Below are 26,962 nucleotides of genomic sequence, written 5' to 3'. Positions count from 1 at the left end.
CCGACAGTCCAAAAAGTTGATTGATGAATAACAGATGGCAGAATCCTAATCCCAGTGGTCCAAAAAAATTTTAAATCCAGAATTCACCACCTTAGTAACAAATTCCTTGTTACCTGCAAGTTAAACTCATTCATCGTTACGATCCAGTCTGCGCTTGTGTCGTGTGTCTACTTTGAAGTTGACTCATTTTTACTGCAGAATCTCATTACACAACTTTTGCACCATCCCGAGACCGCGCCATTCATTTGTACCGTACTCCCAGAGACACACACGGACTGTGCCATTCACCTACACAATACACCGCCCCGTGTTCGGCGCTCACAGGGTTTGTAACTCACTGTGATGCCAAAGAAGGCAAGTAAGGACTGAGCACAGGGGAGCGAGCGCTGCTTCACCGGGTATTTATAGAACAAGGACTAAAAATATGTACTCCTTTAAAGCTCGACCCTTCTTTGCACAAGTTATTGGGGGATGGGGAGAACTTTCCAGGACAATGTTGACTTTATTTAAGACGTCACTTCCTTTGTGACTGCTAAATGCTATTCAGCGAGTTCTGTCAACTCCATACCTAATTTTCGGAGCACTTTTTAATGGGATTTGACCTCAGGAACGCTTAGTGTTGTTTACATTGCAAGTTCCAAGATTGTCGGGCAGTTCTGTCTCAATGTAGACATGCCTTTCTCATGACATAAGAGTCAGGGGACAGCATAGAAGTCATCCACAATATAGATAAGGGCAGAGAATGGCCCTACACAGGTTAGCTGACAGAAGGCGGCTCTTCCCTAACGTGGCCAACAATGGCACCAGCTTGCAGAAAATACTAAGGCCTCATGTCCACGGCACATGCAGATATTGCATGCGGATTTCTGCAGTAGATGCACTGGCAAGTCATCTTAAATATTTTTTTTTCCTTGCGTGAGATTGCAGATTTTTTTCTGCACAGAACCCCCCCCCCCCCCCACAACCCCCACCTCCCTGCCTTTTCCCAACCTCTCTAATAGCTTTTAACCTTCAAATCCACAGCGGATCTGCAGATGTATTTACGGATCCTAAGCTCCCATAGAGATGAATGGAGCCATATCAACGATTTATTATCGTGGCCTCCACAAATCATTTCAAAATCAAATCCGCAGGACTTTAATGAAGGGCGGATGCCCAGTGCTTCTCTATGGGCGGCTAGAGCTGCATGAGACCTGCAAGGATTCCATAAATAAAATCCACCCGTGGACACTGGGCTCAAGAGTCCGAGTTCCAGAGCCACTTTAAAGAGACCCCTCAGTCCTGGATCAACAAAAATGTCCGCACCGCTTCTCTGACTATCTGATGTACCCTCTTCATTAGTCTAAAGGCCCATTTACACTGAAAGAGGATTGCTCAAACGGCAGGTTGAGTGACAGTTTTGAGCGATCACTTTGCATAAACTCTTATGTAGCTAATTAGCTACTTAAGAGTTTATTAGTGTGTACATGAGGGCTCCTGCTGTATGCAGATGACAACAGGAGCGCTGTTATCTGCAAACAGCTGCTTTTTTCTCTGAGCCATCAGTAGTATCCCGCTGAGAACTCCGAGCGGGATACCAGCTGAAAGAGTACTATCAGAGGTATCCCGCTGAAAACTCAGCGTGCGGCGCTGATAAGGCTCCTCGCTGACTTTAGCTTGCTTAAAGTCAGCGATTAACGAATAGTGCACGATGGGCGCACATATACAGACACAGCAATTATCACTCAAATGATGGATTTTGAGTGATAATCACAGTGTCTAAATGGGCCTTAAGACACTGCAAACGCTTTGATTGGCTAACGTTGTCTGTGTGAGCAGCACTAGCCAGGAAGAGCAGTGTAAAGTCTGTATCAGCTAGTCAGGATGTGGCCAGCTTTGTTGGTCCAAAGCGATGAAATGTACCAATTACTGCACCATCACAAATCCTCTATACCAGGGACAGACAAAGTCCTTTAAAAGGTGCCCATACACTTCGACATTTGCTCATCCGACAGCTAGTTCTCCCATAAACCCCATAGGTCATCAGTAGTTGATGGACTGTGGGGTCCATCACGCGGAACCACCATCTATCAACTGATAGTGTAGCCCGCTGTCATCAGCATACAGGAGGAAGTGGGAGCAGTGGCTTCACACCCACTGAAGTCAATGGGAGCGCTGCGCTGCTATTTCCCTTCCTGCCCAGGACAGGATGCCCATAAAAAGAGCAGGAAGCGAAATAGTAGTGCGGCGCTCACATTGATTGAATTGGCGTGAAGCCACTGCTCCCATGTCCTTCCCGGTCCGCTGATGCTGTTGTGCTGGACAGAGGGCCGGACAGTTAACTCGTGGAGTGCCAAGTAGCGGCCCCCCTTCTAACTACTAATGACCTATCCAGGATAGGTTGTCTGTTGCAGAAAAAAAAAAAAAGCCAGAAAGCCTCTAAGATTTCTGGATGCCCCTTTAGCTTAAAAGAAGGTTAGAAGAAAAACTCCAACTAAACCAGGTATAAACCTGCTGGTCGTGCTCCCAGACCAGTGAGGCCCGGAGTAACACTATACGATACTAGACCAATGAGGTCAGTCAGTGGCGCAATCTGGCATGACTATATACTGCAGTATATGCCGATGCTAGGTCATCTCCCAAATCTTTATTACACATGCAATAGGGACTAGCACAGGAGGTTCAAAGAAAGAAAAAGGTAATCCAACAGCCATCTCTGAATGAATCAGACGTTACTGGACTCCTTAGTCATAGTCAATAACAGTATATGAAATAAATATTTGCCTAGCAGTCGGTTACCGTGAATCAGCACCGCACATATGAGCCTCCTTCCCTCATCACACAAACTTGTATTTACTACTATACTTTCTCGTGACCACCGATCTGTTTATTACTGCCATATCTATATCAGCCCATTTACGCTGTAATAGACTCCCACAATGCGCAGCCTTCTCAGATCACTGCGAGAGGACGTCGCGTGCACCGAAGTCCGTCCTGTACAAGCAGCGAGTTTACAAGCCAACAGCGCTGAAACTGGGAAAGGGAAATGCAACTATAACAATAGCCCCAAACACAGCAGCACAGGTCCAATGAGTGAGTTTACAAGGCCCATAGGTTCCCCTGAAAGGAGTTAACTGTTAAAGCAGATGGCCGATCACTAGGACAGGCCATCAACATCTGATCAGTGGAAGGGGGGGCAGACTCCTAACACCCCCACATGTGTGCGCCGCAGCCTACTCGCTGCTCAGAACGCTGTACGTTTCCTAGTGTCCGCTCTCAGTAGTGCAGCTTTGTGCTTTTCCAGTCAATGGGAGAACGCCACAACATTCAAACAACTGCTACAAAGAGTACAGGGTTGGAGTCCAGTGTGGGGAACCGATTAATACAGTGGAGAGGCTCGGGCCCTACATACAGCTGATCGCTGGGATTGATAGGAGTCTCCCCTCCAAATCACATATCAATAGCCTATTCTAAAGAGCTGTACAAGGAGCCCCACTGACATGAGAATATCACAGGTCCCCCCAGCCATTGCTCCGTTTATAGTCACATGTTGTATGGATTTTTCTGAAAACTAAATTAAAGTTTTTTTTCTGGGGAGTTTACTTCTGGTAACATATACTCAGGATAGGCCATTAGCAGATGATCAGCAGGGGTCCGCCGCTTGGGATTCCCAGCCAATCAGTGAAGCCAAGAAGGAGGTCCACGTTCGAGTCGGAAACAAGTGTGTAGTACAAGGCATCACTTTCATGGACTTCAAATGGGAGTGATGCCTTCTATTACACTTCCACTCCAATTGATGACCCCATTAACCCTAAAAATAGCCACACAGTCCAAAGCGGATCAAAACACACTTTAACCAAAATTGGTAAAAGTTACATACAGTAACTATTTTAGCCAATGGGTGAAAACCTGTCATTTTTCCAAAGAAACCAGCAATGTTTAAAATTTGGGGAGGTGCAACTCTTCTCTTTAGGCCTCATGTCCATGAGCGGATCGGATTCTACATGCAGGAACCCGCAACGGAATCAGACCCTGCCCGAGGGTACTGCGGGTTCTCTACTTACCCGTCCGGGTCTTCATTTTCTCGTCTGCGGATGTATGTGGGCGCGCCGCCGCACATGGGCATTGGAGATTTTTTTTTTTTTAAATCTTTTTTCCCGCAGAATTTGCAGCCCATCCGCAATTCAATGGACGCCATAAGTGCGGGATCTGCAGTAAAACGGAGCATGCTGTGACTTGTTTTCTGGACCAGAAGGTCCGCAAAGCAAATCTGCATGCTTTAATTAGGCTGCGGACGTCCATGTCTTCCTATGGGTGGCTTGAATTGTGGATCATCCGCACAGATTCTGCAATTCAAATCCGCCCGTGGACATGAGGCCTTAATCCCTGTCGGCTGTATTTGTATGCTGCCCATCAGTGGCCACAGGAGTCAAGCACCATGTTACTGGCATCATGGTTCCTGTGGTGACCGGCTGCGCTGATTGCAGAGGTGAACGGTGAAGTTTTAGCATTTGTTCCCGTCTCAGTGTTCCCTTTTCCCCAGGACCTGGACTGTGCAGTTGTGAGCAGAAAGAATCAAAGTTTAAAGTCAGTCCCTTAAAGTTACGCCGGTCTTCTGTGACCGATTACGGAAACCGTGCCAAGTGGTCTTTAATTGCCTGGTGATACAGTGGGTTCATTTAAGGTCTGAACTGAACACAAGGTCTGATGCTATGAATAGCTGAAAATAAAACCACCGGTAGGATGAAAGAGAAAACGGGGACGTTTCCTGCTCCAACTTTCTTGAAACATTTAAGAAAGTTATCAATTTACCTCCGAACCAGAGAAGAAATCAGTAGATGTCAGACTGCGGCTATCTAGGGCTTTCTGGGCTGTTCAGTTTATACCAACGGCTTATACCACACATATAGAAGCTTGCCGGCAGGAGGGGTGTACATGGTCCATCTAGTCTGGCTACTGTAAGCCAATGGATGGCAGCCGGACTTCAGAGGGAAGTTAAATGGGCGCTCCGGTTCTTATTTCTTTATAAGCTAAGAAATCACTTTACTAACAGGAGTATTTATTATTCTGCTTCTGTATCCTTTGTCGTATCTGTGCAGTTGGCAAAACCTGCACAGCAGAATGGTACCGGCACTGAACTAGTCCTGTCTAACGCATCTATAGGATAACCAAATAGGACTAAAACATGGCGCCAGTCCTGTGACCAGTAAACCCAGAGTAAGACTGCTTTCACACTCGCGCTGGAGATTCCGCTTTCCTCCTCAGTTCGTGGATCAGGAAAAGGGAATCCCTGCAGAACGGTTCCATCTTTGGACAGATCTGAATAGCAGCGGATAGACCCCATTGACTATAATGTGCCCGCCTGCTTTCCTCTCAGCCGCCCGATTTTGTTACTGAAGAAAAAGTGCTGCATGCAACGCTTTTTCTTCCAGTATTTGTGAAATCCCCCCAACATGACAGCCATGCGCGGGGTCAGTACACATCCACTGGATAACCAGATAGGACTAGTGGTGGAGATGTGATTTTGTACTCTGGTCATTACAACTACTGCACTGTATATTTACAAGGCTGCTCGCCTGTACTGATTGGTGATGAGGCTGATGGTCTCTAGGTCAGCGATTCCCAACCAGGTTGTCGCAAATGGCAGGCATAAAATTAAAAATTTTGGGACAAGGTGTGCTGTGAGATGAAAAAGGTTGGGAAACACTGCTCTAGGTGATGCCGTTATGTTAATAAAGCCTTAGAAATTGAGAGAGAGAGAAAAAAAAAGCCACAACAACAACGCAAGAGACACTGGGAAAACAAAGTGAGCGGCTTTGGTAATCGGCTCTGCTCACACCTGCCCTAGGTGTTTCCATTCTTCAGTTCTGTCGTAGGTGCCAAACAACAAAAATGACATAAGTGCAGGATGCAGAATTTAATTGGGATTGTCCCATCAAAAGAAGTTATCCCCTATGCTGTGGATAAAAGCTGGGACTCGCACAGATCACGAGAGCAGGGGCCCAGAAAGACTAGAACATGCACACCATTAGATTTGTTGCAATGGGACTGCTGGAGATGGCGTACCAGTGAGCGGTTATGCCCAGCAGTCCCATTAAAATGCACATGTGCATAGTGGCCAACTTCTTTTGGTCATAAAACAGATTTAAGTGATGTTAATGACACCCGACGGACCCCACTGACTAGTGGTTTGTCAAGTTTTTGCCATGTCAACTGGCATGCTGTGCCATTTTGCACCGAATCTGCCACAGAGCCCAATACTACCCCTCAAACTCTCCCTGTATCAGGTGAATAGTAAAGGGTTTTGTCAAGGAACTACAACTGATGACCCATCTTCAGGATAGGTCATCAATCATTGATAGCTGGGGTCTGCCACTTGAGACCTCGGACAACCAGCTGATCAGGCGCCCCACTTCAGCTCCGTAAAGCACAGGTATGGAGAATGACCCTCCGGTTTCAGGACAAAGTTCCGTCCTGGAAAAGATGGGATTATATTACCTGCAGCCATCTTGGATGGTTGAAAACAGTACCTGGAACCGATGTACGGCAGAGAAGAACAACTGCAGGTAATCTACCGCTAGACACAATTTTATACGGAAACCGGAGAGTCGGTCACTTCACAACAAGAGCCAATATTCCTGCTGGCAGCTAATGTACCGCTTCCCTATGACCACTAAATACAAGCTCATATTCACTCCCGAACTCATTTGACTCCTAAAATCTACAGCTTGGAGAAGATCACTGTTGTACACAACCCACACAAAGATTACTGCAGCTGGCCATAAGCAGCTAGATCTTGTGTACAACCCCGACTAAGGAAGCCCCGGCAGCCTAAACGTTGTAGGAGTGAAGTGTGGTAGTAGGCGCAATCCCTTTGGATTCAAAGAGGCACGAGACGTGTTTTTAAGCCCGAGGACTCTGTTTTTAATAAAAGTTAATACAGCATATAAGAGACGTGTTTTGGGGCTGTTACGCCCCTTCCTCAGTACTTGAAACTTGCACAACTATCAGCATTTCACCAGTGAGGTCCATCACAGGACCCCCGCGGATTACTAAATAGTCACCACTGCAGACTCCTCTCAACCAGAAAATGAAAAACAAAAACAAGCCAAGGTCCCAATTTACAGGATTATTAAAACAAGAAAACCTTTTTTTTTTTCAGGTTCCAGATCAATCAAAAAAAAACAAAACAAAAAAACTCACAGCTCCTACTCAGGAGTATCAGAACTTGACATCTGTCCAGGATTTGTCATTGCTCATCTTAAAAGGGGTAGCCAAATTGTAAATTGATGGCCTACCCTCAGACTAGGCCATCAATAGTAAGTCAACACATGTCTGTTGCCCAAGACCCACAGATGGTCATTGCAGTCATGCATGGAGCAGATTTCTGGAGGAAGTGGATGGTTCTGTTCCCACTGCAGTGGCCAGCCTTGGTATTGCAAGTCATTCACTTCAATGGAGAACTTTGCCTACAATACTGGAGCTTGGCCACTGCAGTGGGAACAGAGCCATCTGCTTCCTGCAGAAATCAGCTTGGTGCACCAGCACACCTGTCTAGAGAACAGCTGACCAGCAGGGATATCTGGCAACAGACCACCACCGTTCTACTACTGACCTATCCTGAGGACAGGCCATCAATAGCTTGCAATTGAACAACCCCTTTAAATAAAACAGTGTTCATAGGTGGGACAATATCAGCAGAACATAAACTATGCAGTCCAAGACACGACCGTATTGTTGCAGCGTATTCCGTGCGTCCGTCATAGGCTCCCATGCTGTTGATCACACACGGCGCGCCCAACAAACATTGTAGAATATTCTATCTTGTCGCATGTTACACAAGCATACACACCAAAATAGTGCATGGCAATCAGTGGGCCACAGCAAGTACGCAATGACCGTCACATGCCAGCGGCACACAGCGAATTACACTTGTGTGCAGTCCGCCTTTTATACAGTAACAATCAGTTATTCAACGCCCATTGCAAATTAGCATTTGCCAAATTTATAACCTTTCAGCGGTTTGAAAGAAAAAAAAATAAAATAAAAGAATTTAAATAGCTCAACACAACTAACAAGTTGTTTCTCCAGACTCAAAAATGCCACTTTTCCCGAGCACAGCCGTGTCAGAATGATTAAACCCTCTGAATTGAATCTCTCATAACAGCACACATTTGCAAATCAGGTCTTATCTGAAGCACACCTGATGCAACTAATCAAGGGCTTCATTATTCCATCAGGTATGTTTAAGGTAAAACATCAAATATACCTGGACTGGCCAGGGATCTGTTAACGGACGTCAGACTGCATGTTAGAAATACAGACAAGTCAAGAGTGGTCCAAAAAGTTAGTGAGACTTGTCACCTACGAGTCCAGGGATGCAAGTGTTCCACTAACCTACCCAGTTGTTCCCCCAGTCACCACTGGAAGCCACTGCACAGTGCTTTGAAAGGTGCTGCCAAGTAGTTCACCCGGTCTAATTTTACAATGGGCGGACTACTTTGCATGCCGTTCAATGCATTCAGTGGCAACTTTCAGAGCTCACACTGCAGGAATGAACGATCGGTGAGGCAAGTACAACACTTACTACCCCGGACTCAGCACCTCACTTACTTGAAAGGATACAAAAAGATAGCAAAGGCACTAAATGTTCCCTAGAGAAACTGTTGAAAGCAAGTTCAAAGTTAAAGAAACATTGGCTACACTACCCGGATGTAACAAGAAGAGGAGCCATTGTTAGTTGCCACTGGCTTCCTGAGGCGGCAAAAATCGCATAGTGACAGCAAAAGAGATTTGGGGCAGCAGACACCAAGCTTTCCATTTGCACAGTAAGATTCGCACGGGGTGTAAATCCCGCAGCAAGACCACACGAAAATTCTGGTGAGATTTCCGCAGCTGAAGTCCCACGGGTTTTGAAAGCGGCTTGTTCCGCTGTGGCCATCTCTCCCCATAGGGAGGGGAGAGACGGCAGTGGGAACTGCGAAAAAAAATTAACATGTCGTGGCTTTGAATTCCGGGCAGAGCATGTCAGTTTCAGCGTGGCTTGGACGCAACAGACTGTCCGCAGTGTGGGGCCGGGATTTTTGCAAATCTTGTCCACTTTGCTGCTTAATCTCTGGTTTAAGATTGCGGGCGAACTTTCTGTCCAGAAAGTCTGCATGGAAACTCCGCCCTGTGTGAACCCAGCCTAAGGCATATACTAAAACGCTGATGGTCTCCAGGCCTGAATTCTTAAAGGCGTATACCTCTACGGACCCAAAGTAACAAAAGAAGTCAGCTGCACTATACTGAAAACCATATAAATAAGCTTCAGAGGTTTGGGGATTCTGTTCTGTTGAGCAACAAAGCAACCTTTTTGGGCCTATGGATCAGTGGTATGTCTGGAGGAAGAATGAAGCATTTTGATGGGAGGAAGACGCAACCCGCAGTAAAGCATAGAGGTGGCTCAGTGACGTTCTGGCGCTAGAAACCTGCAGCGTTTGGAGGGTAAGATGGATTCAAAGTATCATGAATTCCTAGGAGAAAAGATCGTGTCTTCTGTGAGAAAACCGAAGCACAGGAATCATTGGACCTTCCAACAGAACAATGACCTGAAATATACCTCGAAGTCCACCCAGACTTGGTTTCAGAAGTCAAGGGAGATTCTGGAATTGGCATCCGTTGCCACGTCTTGAACCCCACAGAAAATCTTTGCTGGGATTTGTAGGCAGTTGTAGCATGTAGACCCAAGAACATTAGTGAACTGGAAGCCACTGCACATGAGGACTACTGATAAAACGTCATAGGGTTTGGTGTCCCTTCACTGCATACTACAGCTTGCCCATGAGGAACGCCGCCAGAAGCTGCTGGATGGCTGAGAATCGTGTTTGTAGAAGATCATTACAGCAGAAGGTGCTCTACCGGGTACTAAAGAGGCTTGTCATGAAGGGGGTGACCAATTTGGGGATGGCATTTTATGTTGAATTTGGAGAAACCATTTGTTAGGTTAGTTGGGTTGAAGGTTTCTTTTTTTCAGCTAAAACCTAGTCAATTCAGCAAAATAAACCTAATTTGCAGTGGGAGGTTGAATAATGTTGTCATCCTGCTGTTAAACATGACGGGTTCTGATCTTTCAGCCCATTGCATGCAGTTTCCAGAGATTCAAAAAGCTCAACTTAATCAAACTCTCTCCTGACCCCGCACCGGCCCCCTAACAAGCCGCAGCGATTGTGTGCCATTCACTGTACACAGGACTGCTCAGCCAATCACAGGCTTCAGCAGAGATTCTGCCGTGGACGGCGTATGACCACTGAAGCTTCCTCTGGGATTGGAGAAGCGGGGACCAGGGATCCATTAAAGCGACCCTTTAGGCTTGGAAAAAACAAAGATGGCCACACCAGCTTCTTAGACTACCTGATATACACTGTGCATTAGTTCGTATCACTGGTCTAAGACCGTACACCTGCTTAGCTAGTGATCAGTGCCGGCCAGACAGATCAGCAAGTATTCTATGCACAGTGTGCATCAGGTATTCAGAGAAACAGTTCAGCCATTCTTGTTTCTTCTGGCCCAGTGGGTCGATTTAAAGAGACTCCAACTACTTTTACCCCTATGTGTTATACCTGCCATCATTCCCCCTGAAAACCGCCACTGTAGTGCATGGAGCAGCGCTGCTAAGTAATCCGCCCATTATAAAATCGGAACGGGCGGACTACTTAGCGCAACGCTCAATGCATTAAGTAGCGGCTTTCAGCCGTATGTTTTATTTCCCCATTACACTGACTGTTATATATTTTTAGTCCTAGAAAACCCTTTAAAGTAACCCTCCAGTTTCGAGACAAAATTTCTGTCCAGAGGTTGGAGTGGGTTACCAGCTGCTGTCCAAGATGGCAGCGTGGGCACAGAATCATGACAAGGTAAACCACATGTATATATATATATATAATAAAATGATTCTTTTATGGAGCTGGATTTGTTCTGCAATGTACTAGTATACACCTATGCCGGAAAACGCAGTATTAATTAAACCGGTGAATAGCCATTTAGTTTTTTGTGTACTTTCTAGCCACCTGATGCACACTGTGCTTGGCTAGCACTGATCACATGAGCCGTGCTAGCCAATCAGAGCAGCTAGAGCTCTTTTGTAGTCTGACACTACCAATGCACTGTGGGGGTTAAGTAGTCTAAAGATTGTATTGGCCATATTGTATGGCCGAAAACAAGACCCAGAACTAGCGGGTCGCAGGGGCATCGGCACAGAAGACCAACAGCATGTAGAGTAACTGCCTCCTTCAGTCCCACGACAAAATATGTCCTAAGCACGGAGGGCTGTTTTAAATGATACCTTTTGAAACATCCAAAAAAAAGGTGAAGGGTCCTAACCTTTACAGTGACAGCAAATGTGAAGTGAACCCACCATGTATTCCAATGACCCTCCTGGACTAAACATCAGCATATTAGTTACAACATGGATTAGTAAAGCATTACTAAAAGTCATGTCCTTGCCACGCATTCCCATGGACAAGCAATAGGATCCAAGTTGGCTACACAAGTGAATAGACAGGCCATCCAGTTTCTTCTATATAGGTCAAAGGGCAACGGCTGCTTCCCTCCAGGGCGTCTAGTCCAACCCTTATGACACCTATTCTGTTCTTGTCTCAGTTTTCCTGCACATTATATCCAGTCTATGGGAGACTAAAGCTCTGTCTGCTCAAGACACCTCCCCGCTCAGTGTGAAAAACCTTACAAAGTCAATGACTAACACTATGTGCAGAAGCAAGGAGGAGAGAAATTAGACTTTTAGAAGGAGGGGATCGTCCTTTCTCTACAAGCCATCAGATCGTGTGGATCAGTACCTCACTTTCCTGCAGCGCCGAAATCTCATCAGACCTCTGCTTAGAATGCAAAACCTTCAGAGCCACAAAATCCCCCAATGCAACACATTTGGAGTCAAGTGAACATAATCAAATATGGACTAACGTGTGGGTCAGACATACACGATCCAGTACCTTTACCAGGATAGAATAATCCGAAGAGCTGCGGAGGGGGATAATCCTTGTAACCCACCCTGCTGATGGATCCTACATGAGGATATATAGAGGCATTGTATGGCCTTCAGATGTACTCAGACCCCAGCCAACAAGCCTGGTAATATCTGCAGAGAAGGCCTAGAAATACCATCCAACCCCCCAAAACAAGGCAGCCCCTTCCTCCCCGTTCCTCTAACCTTCACCTCCCGGGGCGGATACACTGAAGACAACTCCACCTTAAACAATTTAGGAACCAGCAAATATTAGACAGTCTCCCTGAAGGCAGCAGAGCAGCTTCAATGGCATCTAAGTTTCGATATATATATATATATATATTTCTTCCAGTAATGACAACCCTTCTGCCCTGTGAGTCGGATCTTACCAAGTGTAAAATGTACTTGCCAGTTGTGTTACTATGTTGCAGTTTGGGACATGACAGAGGCACAACCGCCCCGACCCCTCCAGCCTGCCACCCATAACCCATGTACTCCAAAATGTACAAGTTTTATCTAGCTGCACCAATGCCCAACACCGCCGCCAGTCCTGTGCCATGTTACACACACCACTAACTAGCAGCAGTTTTAACAGTTTCTGTGGTGCCATCCCAATGCCCAACATCCCTTACTACCAACAGCAGTGCCAACATGAACTGTGGCGAGATACTCATGCATAATACCTCCATCAGTCTCATCCACTTCACATGAAGCCTTTTCCTACCAGTCCTAACAGACACTGAAGCCAAGCCCAACATCTCTACCAGTCTAGTTGTGCCATGTCACACACATCCTTTATTACCAGTATTCCTAACATTGATGCCACCCTTACCAGTCCCATCTATGCCATGTCACATCCCCGATTACCAGAAGCAGTTCTAATGCCATCCCTATGCAAACATCTCCACCAGTCCTTTTTATACCATGTCACACACCCGTTTAGTATCCCCAGTCCTGACAGGCACTGCGGTGCCATCTCCATGCCCAACACCTCACCAGTCATGTGTCATGTCCTATCCCTTATTAGCAGCAGCAATCCTTACAAGTACCATGATGCCATACTCACGGCCAACACCTCTGCCAGTCCTACCTGTGCCATGTCACACATATTCCGTAATACCAGCAATCCTAACAGGCACTGTGAAGTCATGCCCACATCACTACTAGTCCCATTTATGCCATGCCACATCCTTTTCTACAAGCAGCAGTCCTAACAGTAACTGTGGTGCCATCCCCATAAGCAACATGTTCGCCAGTCCTGCGCCGTATCACACATCCCTTACTACCAGCAACAGTCCCAACAGCTACTATGGTGCCATCATCATGCCCAACACCTCCACCAGGCCCATCTGTGCCATGTCCCACCCTTTACTACCTGCAATCCTACCATCCCAATGCCCAACACCCCTGCTAGACCTATCTGTGCAGTGCCACATCCCTTATTACCAGCGGCAGTCCTAACAGGTCCTGTGGTGCCACCCATCTATGCCATGTCACACACATCCTGCTACCAGCAGTCCTAATAGGCACTCTTGGTGCTATCCCCAAACCCAACAACTCCACCAGTCTTTTGCCATGTCACATATCTCTACCTACCGGATGCAGTATTAACAGGTACTGTGTTGCCAACCACATGCCCAACACCACCACCCAGTCCGATTTGTACCACATCACACATTCCTTACTATCAGCAGTCTTAATAAGTCCTGTTGCGGCCGTTGCCATATCAGACACCGTAATCCACTCCAATAGCCCGCAGCACCCCTCAGGAAAGGGACTTACAAGTCCAACAGATGCCCGCCAAAGCGAGGGGGTCAGAGCCTCCAGATACCCCCTAGGTATAATCCAATGTGTCAAAGCAGCAATGCAATGGCAGCATTCCAGGCGTGTAAAGTGAAAAAAAACACTTTATTCCTCCATACACTGCTACGTTTCGACCCTCTTGGGGTCTTTGACAAAGACCCCGAGAGGGTCGAAACGTAGCAGTAAGTATTTTTTCCACTTGACACGCCTGGAATGCTGCCATTGCATTGCCATATCAGACACCTCCACCAGTCCTGTGCCATGTCACATATCTCTACCTACCAGCAACGCCAACAGGTACTGTGATGCCATCCCCAACACCTCTACCAGTCCCATCTGTACCATTCCTTCCTGCCAGCAACCCCATCAAGTACTGGGATGCCAGTCCCAACACCTGGCCAATTTTATCCATGCCATGTCACACATGTATCCCTTCCTGCCACCAGTCCTAACTGACACTGTGGTGCCATCCAATAACCAACACCACTGCCAATCCCATCTGTGCCACATCCCTACCAGGCACTATAATGCCATGCCCAACACCTCCACCAGTCCTGTGCCATGTCACACACGCCCCTTACCACCAACAGCAGTCCTTCCTACCAGGTACTGCGGTGCAGCAGATGGGGGTCAAAATTAGGCATGGGGTGGGGTGAAATGACGGCGGGCACACATGCAGCAATAACAGGGTGCAGGTAGGTATACCAACTTCTGGAAGGCTTCTTGCTGCAGGGGCACGCCGGATCCTTACTGGCCCATTCTGTGGGTAAGGCCGTGAGCATTCTCTGAGGGGGCGCCTCTTCAGAGCTGGACGTAATCACCATCGATAGCTCCAGCGGCTCGGGGGAGTCACACAAATGCGAGAACGAAAAAATATATATATAGAAATCAAACGGGGGTATAAATCCTGTTAGTGCGGGGGGTCATCCAGGGAGCACGGCCATCCGGGTCATCAGAGAGGGCCTGCTATGGGGGCACACTCCAGGTCACAATGAGGAGGATAATCCAGTCATGGAGGACCCCGCTCCACCACTAGGCCGGCGCCGGGCCTTATCTTCGGGGACGCATGCTGCAGCCGGACGGCAGCGGGCAGGCGCGGCGCAGCGCTGGGAGGAGGAGGCTCCGCTCCACCGACCGCCAGTCCAGGAGCCCGGGACCCAGGGCAAGGTGAAGGCGGGTCATGGAAGGTCACGTCCCGGAGACTCCGGCGGCTCGGCGCCGCGCACACCCGGCCAGGGAGGAGGCCTACGCCGCTGCGCTCGTCAGGACGTCCCGGGCCGGATGATGACACGATCCCCGGCTCTGGAAACTCTTGTGCTCTCCGAGGTCTGAGGCTCCACACCCTGGGATGTACCACTGCAGCCACCAGCGCGGGGGGAGGCGCGTCACAGACACAATAATAGGTGACTTCCTGAGGCCCGGCCTCTCGTCCACCCCCCGCAGCGGGCTGTATGTGCGAGCGCCCCGGCCGCCGCCGCTACTGCTGCCGCCTCTTCACACCATTTATAGTAACGGCTCCGTGTCAGGAGGGGGCGCACTCCCGCCGTGCGCGGCCCCGCGGCTTCCGTTTCAAAACGGGCGGGAAAAGAGGGGGGAAAAAATACCCCAGCCCCCTCCTCCCCGGGCGCTTATCTGTCAGAACGGCCCGCTGGGTGTGAGGACGGCCGCTCCGGCTGCCGGTAAGAAGACATTCTAGTAGGACCGGCGCTGGGAGCTCCGACGCTTCCCCTGGCTGAGCTCTAGAGCCGGGCTGTGTGGGCGGTGAGGAGGAGGAGGGCTCAGCTCTAAACTGACAGAGACATGTTTGATTCTGCTGAGTCACCCGCCCGTCTCTGAGGCGCTCGGCGGACGTGTCCAACTGCGGGAGGGGGGATCGCCAGCACTGCCCCAAGCTGCACCAACGCCTTAGTAACAAGACGCCGATTGGCTGGCGCGCACAGCGGGAACGGGAGAGGGGGACCTGCCATTGGCTGAAGAGCCCGGCTGCCGAACGCCGATTGGCTGATTTCGCAGGGACTCCGTGAAGCAGCTGATAAAGCAGCAAGTGAAACAGGCGCAACCATGGGGGAGTTTGATAGGAGAACCTGAGCTCGCAGTGCAATGTATAAACGCCCTGCACCCCGCAACTGCCAGATAAACCACACTGCACCCAGCAACTGCCAGGGAAGAGCTACACTGCACCCCTTCACTGCCAGAGAAAAGCCACACTGCACCCCACAACTGCCAGATGAACTACACTGCACCCCCCTGATTGCCAAAGAGCCACACTGCCCCCCCTTCATTGCCAGAAAGGAGCCACACTGCCCCCCCCCCCTTCATTGCCAGAAAGGAGCCACACTGCCCCCCCCTTCATTGCCAGAGAGGAGCCACACTGCCCCCCCCTTCATTGCCAGAGAGGAGCCACACTGCCCCCCCCTTCATTGCCAGAGAGGAGCCACACTGCACCCCACAACTGCCAGATGAACCACACTAAACCCCTCCCCCTCATTGCCAAAGAGCCACACTGCACCCCCCTCCCCAGCCAGAGAAGAGCCACACTGCACCCCCCTCCTAGCCAGAGAAGAGCCACACTGCACCCCCCCCCTCCTAGCCAGAGAAGAGCCACACTGCACCCCCCCCCTCCTAGCCAGAGAAGAGCCACACTGCACCCCCCCCTCCTAGCCAGAGAAGAGCCACACTGCACCCCCCCTCCTAGCCAGAGAAGAGCCACACTGCACCCCCCCCCTCCTAGCCAGAGAAGAGCCACACTGCACCCCCCCTCCTAGCCAAAGAGCCACACTGCGCACCCCCCTCCTAGCCAAAGAGCCACACTGCGCACCCCCCTCCTAGCCAAAGAGCCACACTGCGCACCCCCCTCCTAGCCAAAGAGCCACACTGCGCACCCCCCTCCTAGCCAAAGAGCCACACTGCGCACCCCCCTCCTAGCCAAAGAGCCACACTGCGCACCCCCCTCCTAGCCAAAGAGCCACACTGCGCACCCCCCTCCTAGCCAAAGAGCCACACTGCGCACCCCCCTCCTAGCCAAAGAGCCACACTGCGCACCCCCCTCCTAGCCAAAGAGCCACACTGCGCACCCTTCATTGCCAGAAAGGAGCCACACTGCCCCCCCCCTTCATTGCCAGAAAGGAGCCACACTGCCCCCCCCTTCATTGCCAGAGAGGAGCCACACTGCCCCCCCCTTCATTGCCAGAGAGGAGCCACACTGCCCCCCCCTTCATTGCCAGAGAGGAGCCACACTGCACCCCACAACTGCCAGATGAACCACACTAAACCCCTCCCCCTCATTGCCAAAGAGCCACACTGCACCCCCCTCCCCAGCCAGAGAAGAGCCACACTGCACCCCCCTCCTAGCCAGAGAAGAGCCACACTGCACCCCCCCCTCCTAGCCAGAGAAGAGCCACACTGCACCCCCCCCCTCCTAGCCAGAGAAGAGCCACACTGCACCCCCCCCTCCTAGCCAGAGAAGAGCCACACTGCACCCCCCCTCCTAGCCAGAGAAGAGCCACACTGCACCCCCCCCTCCTAGCCAGAGAAGAGCCACACTGCACCCCCCCTCCTAGCCAAAGAGCCACACTGCGCACCCCCCTCCTAGCCAAAGAGCCACACTGCGCACCCCCCTCCTAGCCAAAGAGCCACACTGCGCACCCCCCTCCTAGCCAAAGAGCCACACTGCGCACCCCCCTCCTAGCCAAAGAGCCACACTGCGCACCCCCCTCCTAGCCAAAGAGCCACACTGCGCACCCCCCTCCTAGCCAAAGAGCCACACTGCGCACCCCCCTCCTAGCCAAAGAGCCACACTGCGCACCCCCCTCCTAGCCAAAGAGCCACACTGCGCACCCCCCTCCTAGCCAAAGAGCCACACTGCGCACCCCCCTCCTAGCCAGAGAAGAGCCACACTGCACCCCCCCTCCTAGCCAAAGAGCCACACTGCACCCCCCCTCCTAGCCAAAGAGCCACACTGCACCCCCCCTCCTAGCCAGAGAAGAGCCACACTGCACCCCCCCCTAGCCAGAGAAGAGCCACACTGCACCCCCCCCCCCTCCTAGCCAGAGAAGAGCCACACTGCACCCCCCCCCCCTCCTAGCCAGAGAAGAGCCACACCGCACCCCCCCCATTGCCAGAAAAGAGCCACACCGCACCCCCCCCCCCATTGCCAAAGAGCCACACCGCACCCCCCCCCATTGCCAAAGAGCCACACCGCACCCCCCCCATTGCCAAAGAGCCACACCGCACCCCCCCCATTGCCAAAGAGCCACACCGCACCCTCCCATTGCCAGAGAAGAGCCACACCGCACCCTCCCATTGCCAGAAGAGCCACACCGCACCCTCCCATTGCCAGAGAAGAGCCACACCGCACCCTCCCATTGCCAGAGAAGAGCCACACCGCACCCTCCCATTGCCAGAGAAGAGCCACACCGCACCCTCCCATTGCCAGAGAAGAGCCACACCGCACCCTCCCATTGCCAGAGAAGAGCCACACCGCACCCTCCCATTGCCAGAGAAGAGCCACACCGCACCCTCCCATTGCCAGAGAAGAGCCACACCGCACCCTCCCATTGCCAGAGAAGAGCCACACCGCACCCTCCCATTGCCAGAGAAGAGCCACACCGCACCCTCCCATTGCCAGAGAAGAGCCACACCGCACCCTCCCATTGCCAGAGAAGAGCCACACCGCACCCTCCCATTGCCAGAGAAGAGCCACACCGCACCCTCCCATTGCCAGAGAAGAGCCACACCGCACCCTCCCATTGCCAGAGAAGAGCCACACCGCACCCTCCCATTGCCAGAGAAGAGCCACACCGCACCCTCCCATTGCCAGAGAAGAGCCACACCGCACCCTCCCATTGCCAGAGAAGAGCCACACCGCACCCTCCCATTGCCAGAGAAGAGCCACACCGCACCCTCCCATTGCCAGAGAAGAGCCACACCGCACCCTCCCATTGCCAGAGAAGAGCCACACCGCACCCTCCCATTGCCAGAGAAGAGCCACACCGCACCCTCCCATTGCCAGAGAAGAGCCACACCGCACCCTCCCATTGCCAGAGAAGAGCCACACCGCACCCTCCCATTGCCAGAGAAGAGCCACACCGCACCCTCCCATTGCCAGAGAAGAGCCACACCGCACCCTCCCATTGCCAGAGAAGAGCCACACCGCACCCTCCCATTGCCAGAGAAGAGCCACACCGCACCCTCCCATTGCCAGAGAAGAGCCACACCGCACCCTCCCATTGCCAGAGAAGAGCCACACCGCACCCTCCCATTGCCAGAGAAGAGCCACACCGCACCCTCCCATTGCCAGAGAAGAGCCACACCGCACCCTCCCATTGCCAGAGAAGAGCCACACCGCACCCTCCCATTGCCAGAGAAGAGCCACACCGCACCCTCCCATTGCCAGAGAAGAGCCACACTGCACCCTCCCATTGCCAGAGAAGAGCCACACTGCACCCTCCCATTGCCAGAGAAGAGCCACACTGCACCCTCCCATTGCCAGAGAAGAGCCACACTGCACCCTCCCATTGCCAGAGAAGAGCCACACTGCACCCTCCCATTGCCAGAGAAGAGCCACACTGCACCCTCCCATTGCCAGAGAAGAGCCACACTGCACCCTCCCATTGCCAGAGAAGAGCCACACTGCACCCTCCCATTGCCAGAGAAGAGCCACACTGCACCCTCCCATTGCCAGAGAAGAGCCACACTGCACCCTCCCATTGCCAGAGAAGAGCCACACTGCACCTCGCTACTACCACTGAAGCCACACTGGACCTCGCTTCTGCCACTGAAGCCACACTGGACCCCGTCACTGCCAAGTAGATACCATATTTTGCTCTAATCCTGCACCCCTCACACTGCCAGATAATCCGCACTGCCAAGATCATACCATATTGTGCTATAACCCTGCCAGGCAGTTTAATACACTGCACCCCATAAATGAATCCAACTGCTAATTCACACTGTAGCCCCCCACTGCCAGGTAGTTTAATACACTGCATCCCACAAATTAATCCAAATCCAACTACTAATCTACTCCGTACCCCAACACTACCAGGGCCAGAGATACTGAAGCCCCACACTGCCAGGCAGATACCATACTGAGCTAAACCTTGTCAGGCTATTCACTATCCTACACAACCCTGGCAGGGCGGCTACTACACTACACCCCCCTGTATGTATGATGCAACATTTGTTGGCAAGCATGGCATTATATACAACAGACGCGCCCCATCATTATACACTGACCCTCCCAAATACTGCACCCCAACACTGCACACTTGTACTGAGCATCAGCACTGAGGCACCCTTTAAAAACAAAACAAAAAACAACACTAACACCTCCCCCCATGTAAGGCACACTAGCACTCTACAAACCACGCAGTATGTACTATAAGCCACCCACTGCAGTGACACCTATGACTGACAATCCACAAATAACCGCCAGACATCAGCTTTACCCGCCTCCTGGTATCTTGTGTGGATGGCGGACCACCATACTGTATAACCAATAGCTGGCCCCTCAACGACCGCAGGGTAAAAGACAAGTTGTGCCTGATGGGAGCCTTCCACTAATGAGAAGACTCTGTACACGGTCCACAAACCACCATCAGTTCATTGCTGCATTAAAGTGGTGGTCCCCTATCCACAGGGCTGGGGATAAGCATCTGATTGGTGGTAGCGGTCAGACCTCCACCAATCATGAGAATGGGTCTTCCAAAGGTTGCTCAATGAATGAAAAGGTGATCACACCTACACGCTACGGCTCCACTCATTTCAATGGGACTGCCAGAGCGACAACGTCATCAGGACTGCACAAGTGATCAGCGCCTCCATTTATTCAGCGACTTTCAAAACCCTATTCTTATGGCCCCCTGGGCTCCCAGCAGGGGGCTCCCTCCAGATATTTATCCCCTATCCTGTGGGCAGAGGACTTTAAAGAACCACTAATGTCTACATGCGAGGAGTAAATCTTGGTTCGCGCTGGCATTTCTCTTTCCTTTTGTTACTTAGAGGAAAAAAATACCGTGGTTCCAGGACTACTGGTCAGCAAAAACAACCAGAACACAAACGTAAACCCCATTAGAAGTCAACGGGATCCATCTGGATTTGTCTGAAAACTGATCCAACACAACTCCTTATGATCTGAAGCCATGATGCGGGTGTGAACAGGTCCCACACAATGCTGCTGGAAAAGATGGAACTGACCATGGTTTAACCAATTAGGTTCTGAGGTCTGCAGCGCCGACTATACAACGCCATGCTAAATGCCATCTCCTCCACCTCCTCATATATGTGAAAGCTCAAATGTGTGATAACCGTCACAGGGTGGACGATAAGATGCCCCCATGGTACATAGAATTAGCCATGTTAAAATCCAACATGTCCCACATCCTTTTTTCCGGTGAAAACAGATGCCAGGGATGGGAAGTAGGTGCCGACAAGTGTTCAAGGTTATCCAAACTGAATCAGCTTCTTGGCAAAGGTCACATGGCTTAAGTTGGTGATGCCAGTTGGTCACTGAACTCTGCCCAGCTCACCCGTGACTCTCCACTCTCTCATCCTGAGGGGTCCATATGGATGCAAGGTTTCCACTTTGCCTTATGTGTTTACAAGGAATCTTAAAGAACCCTTTTAAAACTCTCGTCTTGTAGCACTGGAATCCCATTCCAGGCCTGACTGTAGGGACATGAACTGCCGGCGCCTATGAGAGCATACTGTGTACAAGGGGACGCTTACACCCCCCCCCCCCCCCCTCGGCCTCCCATTCATAGTATTAAGAGTCACCTCAAACACCTTTAGGACTGTCGCCAAATAACTTGTGGCTTAATATAGCTCATCCCTCCTCTGGGTCTTTTAGGTCCATGTACATGGGGGGTCATCACCGCAGATACAACAGTGTATACTACAAGAGTGTTACTATTATGGCTGATGAGTTACATTACAGGATTGTCAGAGGTTCAGAGAGTTATGGGATAAAAGGAAAAACAGTTTGTTTAAAACAAAGGGTTTTTTTTGGTCCAGAGGACAATCAATGACGTCGACTTTCTATGTGCAGTAAACTTCGGGATAATTCTGATGTAAACTTCCTTGCTGCGCCCAAACCTCGGCCACCCGTGGTGGTGTTTACATCATACGCAGAACCAGACCGTGTCCTTACCCCATGAGGTTGAGGGAGATCCTTGAAGTATTAGCAAGTTCATCGGCGATCGTCAGTTTGTAAGAGGAGATGCAGTTTCTCTTAAACCCATGAAACCCCTTTAGTCGTCACATCGACTGACTCATCTGAAATAGGATGGCCATGCATATTAAATATCCAACCAAACATCTGACGTGTGGGTACAGAGAAGGTTCAGGCAGGTTGTAGTACAGCACCTTCATTGTTCCACCTGGAGAAAAGAGTTGCCCAGGGTATTTATCAATGGCTTACCTCCCTTTCTCCATAGAAATAAACGTGCAATCAATTGTTTATGGGGAGTCAGGGAGATGAGAGCAAAAGTTTCAGCCATATCCAATGTGTCTAGCATCACTATCGTTTGACAGAGCCAAGACTTAAAAGGGTTGTCACGTTACCCTTCAATAGGGATGCCCATGGTAATAGAACAAACAGCTGTATTTACCCCTCTGCCTCCACCGGAAACCAGCGCTGCAGTCCAGCTGCGGTCCCGGCGGTTGTTGTGACAGATGTCTCAGGTAATCAGGTGATCGCTCGTTCTCCTGTCATCAGCACTACAATGCCAGTGGTTCGGAAACATGATGCTGCGGCCTGTGATTGGCAGTTGTGGTCACCCGATTTCCCGTGACATCTGTCACAACAAACACCGGGACCACAGCGGGGCTGCAGTGCTGGATCCTGGCGGAGGGGTCATGACATCTATTATTTTACTACAGGAAGTCCTATTTAAACCCACAATCCCTTTAACCAAACTCTGCAGCGTCCTGTGGTATCAGCAGCATATTCTATAGGCCTCCATGGATTGGACTTGTCCTCTTCCCAGGTCTCATCCGTCTGAGAGAAACATCACCTTCATCCGTCATGTTCCTGCAGTGCAGTCAACCTGCCGGGGATACGACCAGTAGTGAACCATGTTGCCATGAAGGAGGTACAATGTTTGTCACATCCACATGATGGCAGGATCCAAGTCCTCAGCAGAACATTGCCACTGCTGGCTTGTCCTCCCCAGGTAAGGGACCCACCTGGCCATCCACATGATACAACATGTGACTCATCGGGCCACCTTCTACCATTACAACCCGATTCAGTTCTGATGCTAACGTGCCCATTATAGGCACTTTCAGGGGTTATACAAGTACTCTGACTGGTCTGCTATGCCATACACAAGCTGTGATGCCCTGTGTGAACCGACACTTTCTACCACCACCAGCAGGAACATGATCAGTCATTTGCCCTACACTAGCTTCTATGGGATCAAAAGGGTGGCCTTCACCCAACACATAAATGAGATCTGGGCACCCACAACCCTGTCAACAGTTGTCCTTTCTTGGACAATTTTAGCTATATACCACTACATACTGTGGGAGTCAAAGCAATCCTTAGTTAAAAGGTTAGAAACCAAAAAAGAAGAAGGTCTACACTCCTTGTCAGAAAAAAAGTCTAGCACCCAGAAGTTGTCAGAAAGGGATGAAGTTTTTCTCTGTGTGGATTGTAACATTGATATAATTACAATATCAGAGAAAAAGGATGATTTATTGCAGAAAACTGACCCTAGCTTGGATACAAGAGGTGATACAGGTGGGCATGGAGGCATATAGGGTCCATATGGCATCTTACATCACATATATCCACATTAACAGTAATTGAGCATGTGCAAACTCAAACTGTCGAAGTTGGAGTCCCAGATGGTCTCATACATGTTCCATTGGCGATAAATCTGACGACCTGGCAACCACGGAAGTGTGACAATGTTGTGGGGGCTTCCTGTGACCCCCTTGTGTGTGCGGCCGAGCATTATCCTGCTGCCTCTAGGAAGCAGTCCTAAGAGGAACACATGTGGCTGCAGGATGTCCTGAACATATCGCTGAGCTGTCATCGACCCTCATACCACTATTAGGGGTGATTGATTGTCCTATGTGATGGACCCCCTGACCATCACACCAGCAGGGGGCAGTGTGCCGCTCCACCGCAAAGGCAGGATTGAGCAGCTCACCCCGAGGTCTCCAGACAGGAACACGGCCATCGTCAGCGCCCAAACTAAACCTGGATTCATCACTGGAGACAACCTGGTTGCCTCTGTAGCATCCAGTTTCATTGTTCGTGACACCACTGCTCATTGAGGCAACCGTGGGTGACAAAGACTGTAAACGTAATGGGGCCTGTGAGAACAAATGTCCTTCAGCCAAGCGCCTGGAAACAGTTCCAAGAGACACCGGGGTGCAACGATGGAGCCACCCGTCTCTGGACGACAGACAGCAAAACAGTTGGAGCTGCTCGTGCTTGTCGGACAATCAGACGCTTCCCTCTACTGGTGGTTTGTCAGGAGCGTCCTGAGCCCGGTCGCCTTGTGTGCCCTCACACATTCCCTGGTCCCAACATCTAACAGTCTGGTCAGAACAGCCAGTGGGGACAATTAGTCGATACAACCATCCAAGCTTCTCACATCCCAATAATGCGCCCCCTTCTGGTAACGGGGTAACATCTCTTCTCTGCGTCGTAGAGGCGTCTAGTGGCCAACAAACTCCACACAAGCGGAAGAAGAGGTCACTACACAGAAGGAGCCTCAGAGAGCCTTTTATAGGCCGGGGGGGGGGGGGGGGGGGGGGGGGGAGAGAAGAGTAATATTTAGGGCCTCCGGTGACAAGACAGTTTACACCAAACTCATCTACCTGAGATGTAACTGCATGCCTAGGCTTGTAGCAAAATGGCAACTTCTTCTAGGGGCTTTTTTTCTTCTTTTTAACAAAGTGTAATTTGAAGGCCCTTTTACAAATCTTTTCAGCAATAATCATTGGGTGTAAATATGCTCATCTTTCAATTTTCTGCCGAACGATGATTTTCTGTTGGCATGAAATCCACAGTTCGTCAGAAGGGCTGATGAGACGGACACCACGCTGTGTTCTTCCCGGGGAGCGCTGATAACATTGCCTCAGCTGTCAGCCCCGTGGCAGAACAAAGGAAATTTATTCAGAAAACAGCGGGTGGTCTGTTCTCTGAATACAGCTCCCGTTGGCTCACAGGTTACTAATGGTACTAATAGGCATTAGTTCCAAGTAGTAGTGTAGGCAAAATGATCGCTCAAAAGCCATCTTTTAAGGGATCATCTTTGTGTGTAAATGGGCCCTAACTTTGTACACTTCCTTGGTGCTCTTCAATCAACTTAAACATAATGTGCTTAAGTATTTTATCATACAAAATACAGCTTCTTAACCCGTGGAAGCAAATATTTCCCGTACTATTGCCACATTAGTGTTGTAGATGCCACAATTTCCCACTTATTTGATTAGGTCTCAGCTGTGTAGCCTAGATATCAGAGTAGTAGTGCTGTTATAGTAAGGTCAAATGAAAACTGGGGCAGCAAATCTGTACAGGAGGAAGGGTCACCATATTTATTGGCTTACCGAACCCAAGTCTCCAAGCTGAAGTTTGCAATCTCGGCTCCCACTTGGAAGAGCAAACGTCTCACAACCTCTCAAAATTTGGTAAATGACTTGTCAAGCCACCAAGTAATACGACTGCAAAGCAGTCAAAATATAAGGTGGAGTCATAACCTCAGATGAAGCCTCGGACCGTACTGGACCCCCCAGAATGATGACCAATAATGAATTATAGCATCTGAAGAGCTGAACGGGTTTTCAAAGAAAATGCTGTACAGGAATTGGCCGGCAGAGGACTGGGGGAAAAGTTATTTTCTCTAATGAAGCCCATTCAGACTCTTTGGGACATCTGGAAGAATGGTTGTGTGGAGAAGAAAAGGTGAGCCATACCATGTGTCATGTGTCATGCCAACAGTATAGCATCCTGAGGGATTGCTTTCCTTCCAAGGAGGTGGGCTCACATACAGCCCAAGAACACCGCCATAATTAAAGAATGGGATCAACACATCCTCCAAGAACAACCATCCAGGAGCAACCTGGTCATGAACAATGCTTTCCCCTCGAGAACCTGTGCTCAATCCTCAAAAAGCAGGCAGACAAAAACGGTCAAAGTCTGAGCACAGATTAGGAAGGATGGGTTGCCATCAGTCGGAATTTGGGCCAGAAGCGGACATCCAGCATTCCAGGACGAACTGCAGAAGTCTTTAAAAATATGGGCCAACACTACAAATATTAAGTCTTTGCCCAAGCCTGATATATTTGCTAATAAAATGTTAAATGCTTATAATTGTACTTCAGTAACCATAGAAACATCTGACTAAAAGCTGGAAGAACTTCAGCATCAAACTTTGTGGAAACCAAAATTTGTGTCACTCAAAACTTTGTGTCATGTCTATATGTCTATAGTAGCAGCCAAATGGCTCAGAGATTAGCTCTGTAAACCACAGCAGGTTGGGAAGAAGGCAGGCCCCCTTAATAGCAAAGTCCAGAGACCTTTCATGACTCGACAATCCCAACGAATGGTTAATATGGTCAATAATAACGCTACTACAAAAGTTAGAACCTAAAACAGCGTTCCCATTACTAGACTGGAGCAGAACAATCTCATCCGTTCGTCTATTGTAACCCCAAACTACAGACCTGAGGGGAGACCGACAGAAACCAGCAAAAGGAAAACGGCTTGGAAAACTGAAATCGGATTTCCTAAAATCTGAGTGGTACTTAAAAAAAAAAAAAGCGAGCGAGCGCTCTATTGGTGCATTTCAATTTAGAAGCACAGGCGCGTTTCCTCTTCACCTAACAACAACCGGCGTCGTTCGTCAGATCAGTTAGTTCGGAACGGGCAAGTGATCCCCCCCCCCCCCCCCCAAAAAAAACCCAACAGTGTACAGGTAACCATTATTGCCGTATCTTCAGAAAGATGATGCAAGCAGAGTATAATACACGACGACTAGCTCAGTCAGTTGCAGCAGCGCAGCACCCCTCTGCACACTGCAGCTAATGCGACTCCGACCCTGCAAATCAAATACACACAACCCCCCCTCTGTCAACGGCAGCGACATGCAGGACGCCTGAAGCTTACAGGGTTTGCAGTGTACCTGACAGCTGCAGGTCACCGGTCCACTCCGCACAGATCAG

At 50.0% G+C, this 26,962-nt stretch overlaps 1 protein-coding gene across 3 annotated transcripts in view; it reads right to left on the bottom strand.

Moving 5' to 3' along the window:
- The window catches only part of LOC136631989 (dual specificity tyrosine-phosphorylation-regulated kinase 1B-like), a 73,800-nt gene that overhangs the window by 30,045 nt on the left and 16,793 nt on the right, over positions 1 to 26,962 (bottom strand). Inside the window, exon 1 of one of the 3 annotated variants that reach the window (XM_066606511.1) lies at positions 14,493 to 15,622. The exons of 1 other annotated variant lie outside the window; for it this stretch is intronic. In XM_066606511.1, coding sequence (XP_066462608.1) covers positions 14,493 to 14,607 — 115 coding nt within the window. In that variant the 5' untranslated portion in view covers positions 14,608 to 15,622. Of the gene's footprint in view, positions 1 to 14,488; positions 15,623 to 26,962 lie in introns of those variants that run through there. One more of the 3 variants, XM_066606513.1, reaches the window with a different exon arrangement.

The sequence above is a fragment of the Eleutherodactylus coqui genome, chromosome 6 (assembly GCF_035609145.1).
Source record: "Eleutherodactylus coqui strain aEleCoq1 chromosome 6, aEleCoq1.hap1, whole genome shotgun sequence".
Classification (NCBI taxonomy): Eukaryota; Metazoa; Chordata; class Amphibia; order Anura; family Eleutherodactylidae; genus Eleutherodactylus; species Eleutherodactylus coqui.
Note: the sequence above shows the minus strand (reverse complement) of the source record. Positions and strands in the feature narration are given on the sequence as shown.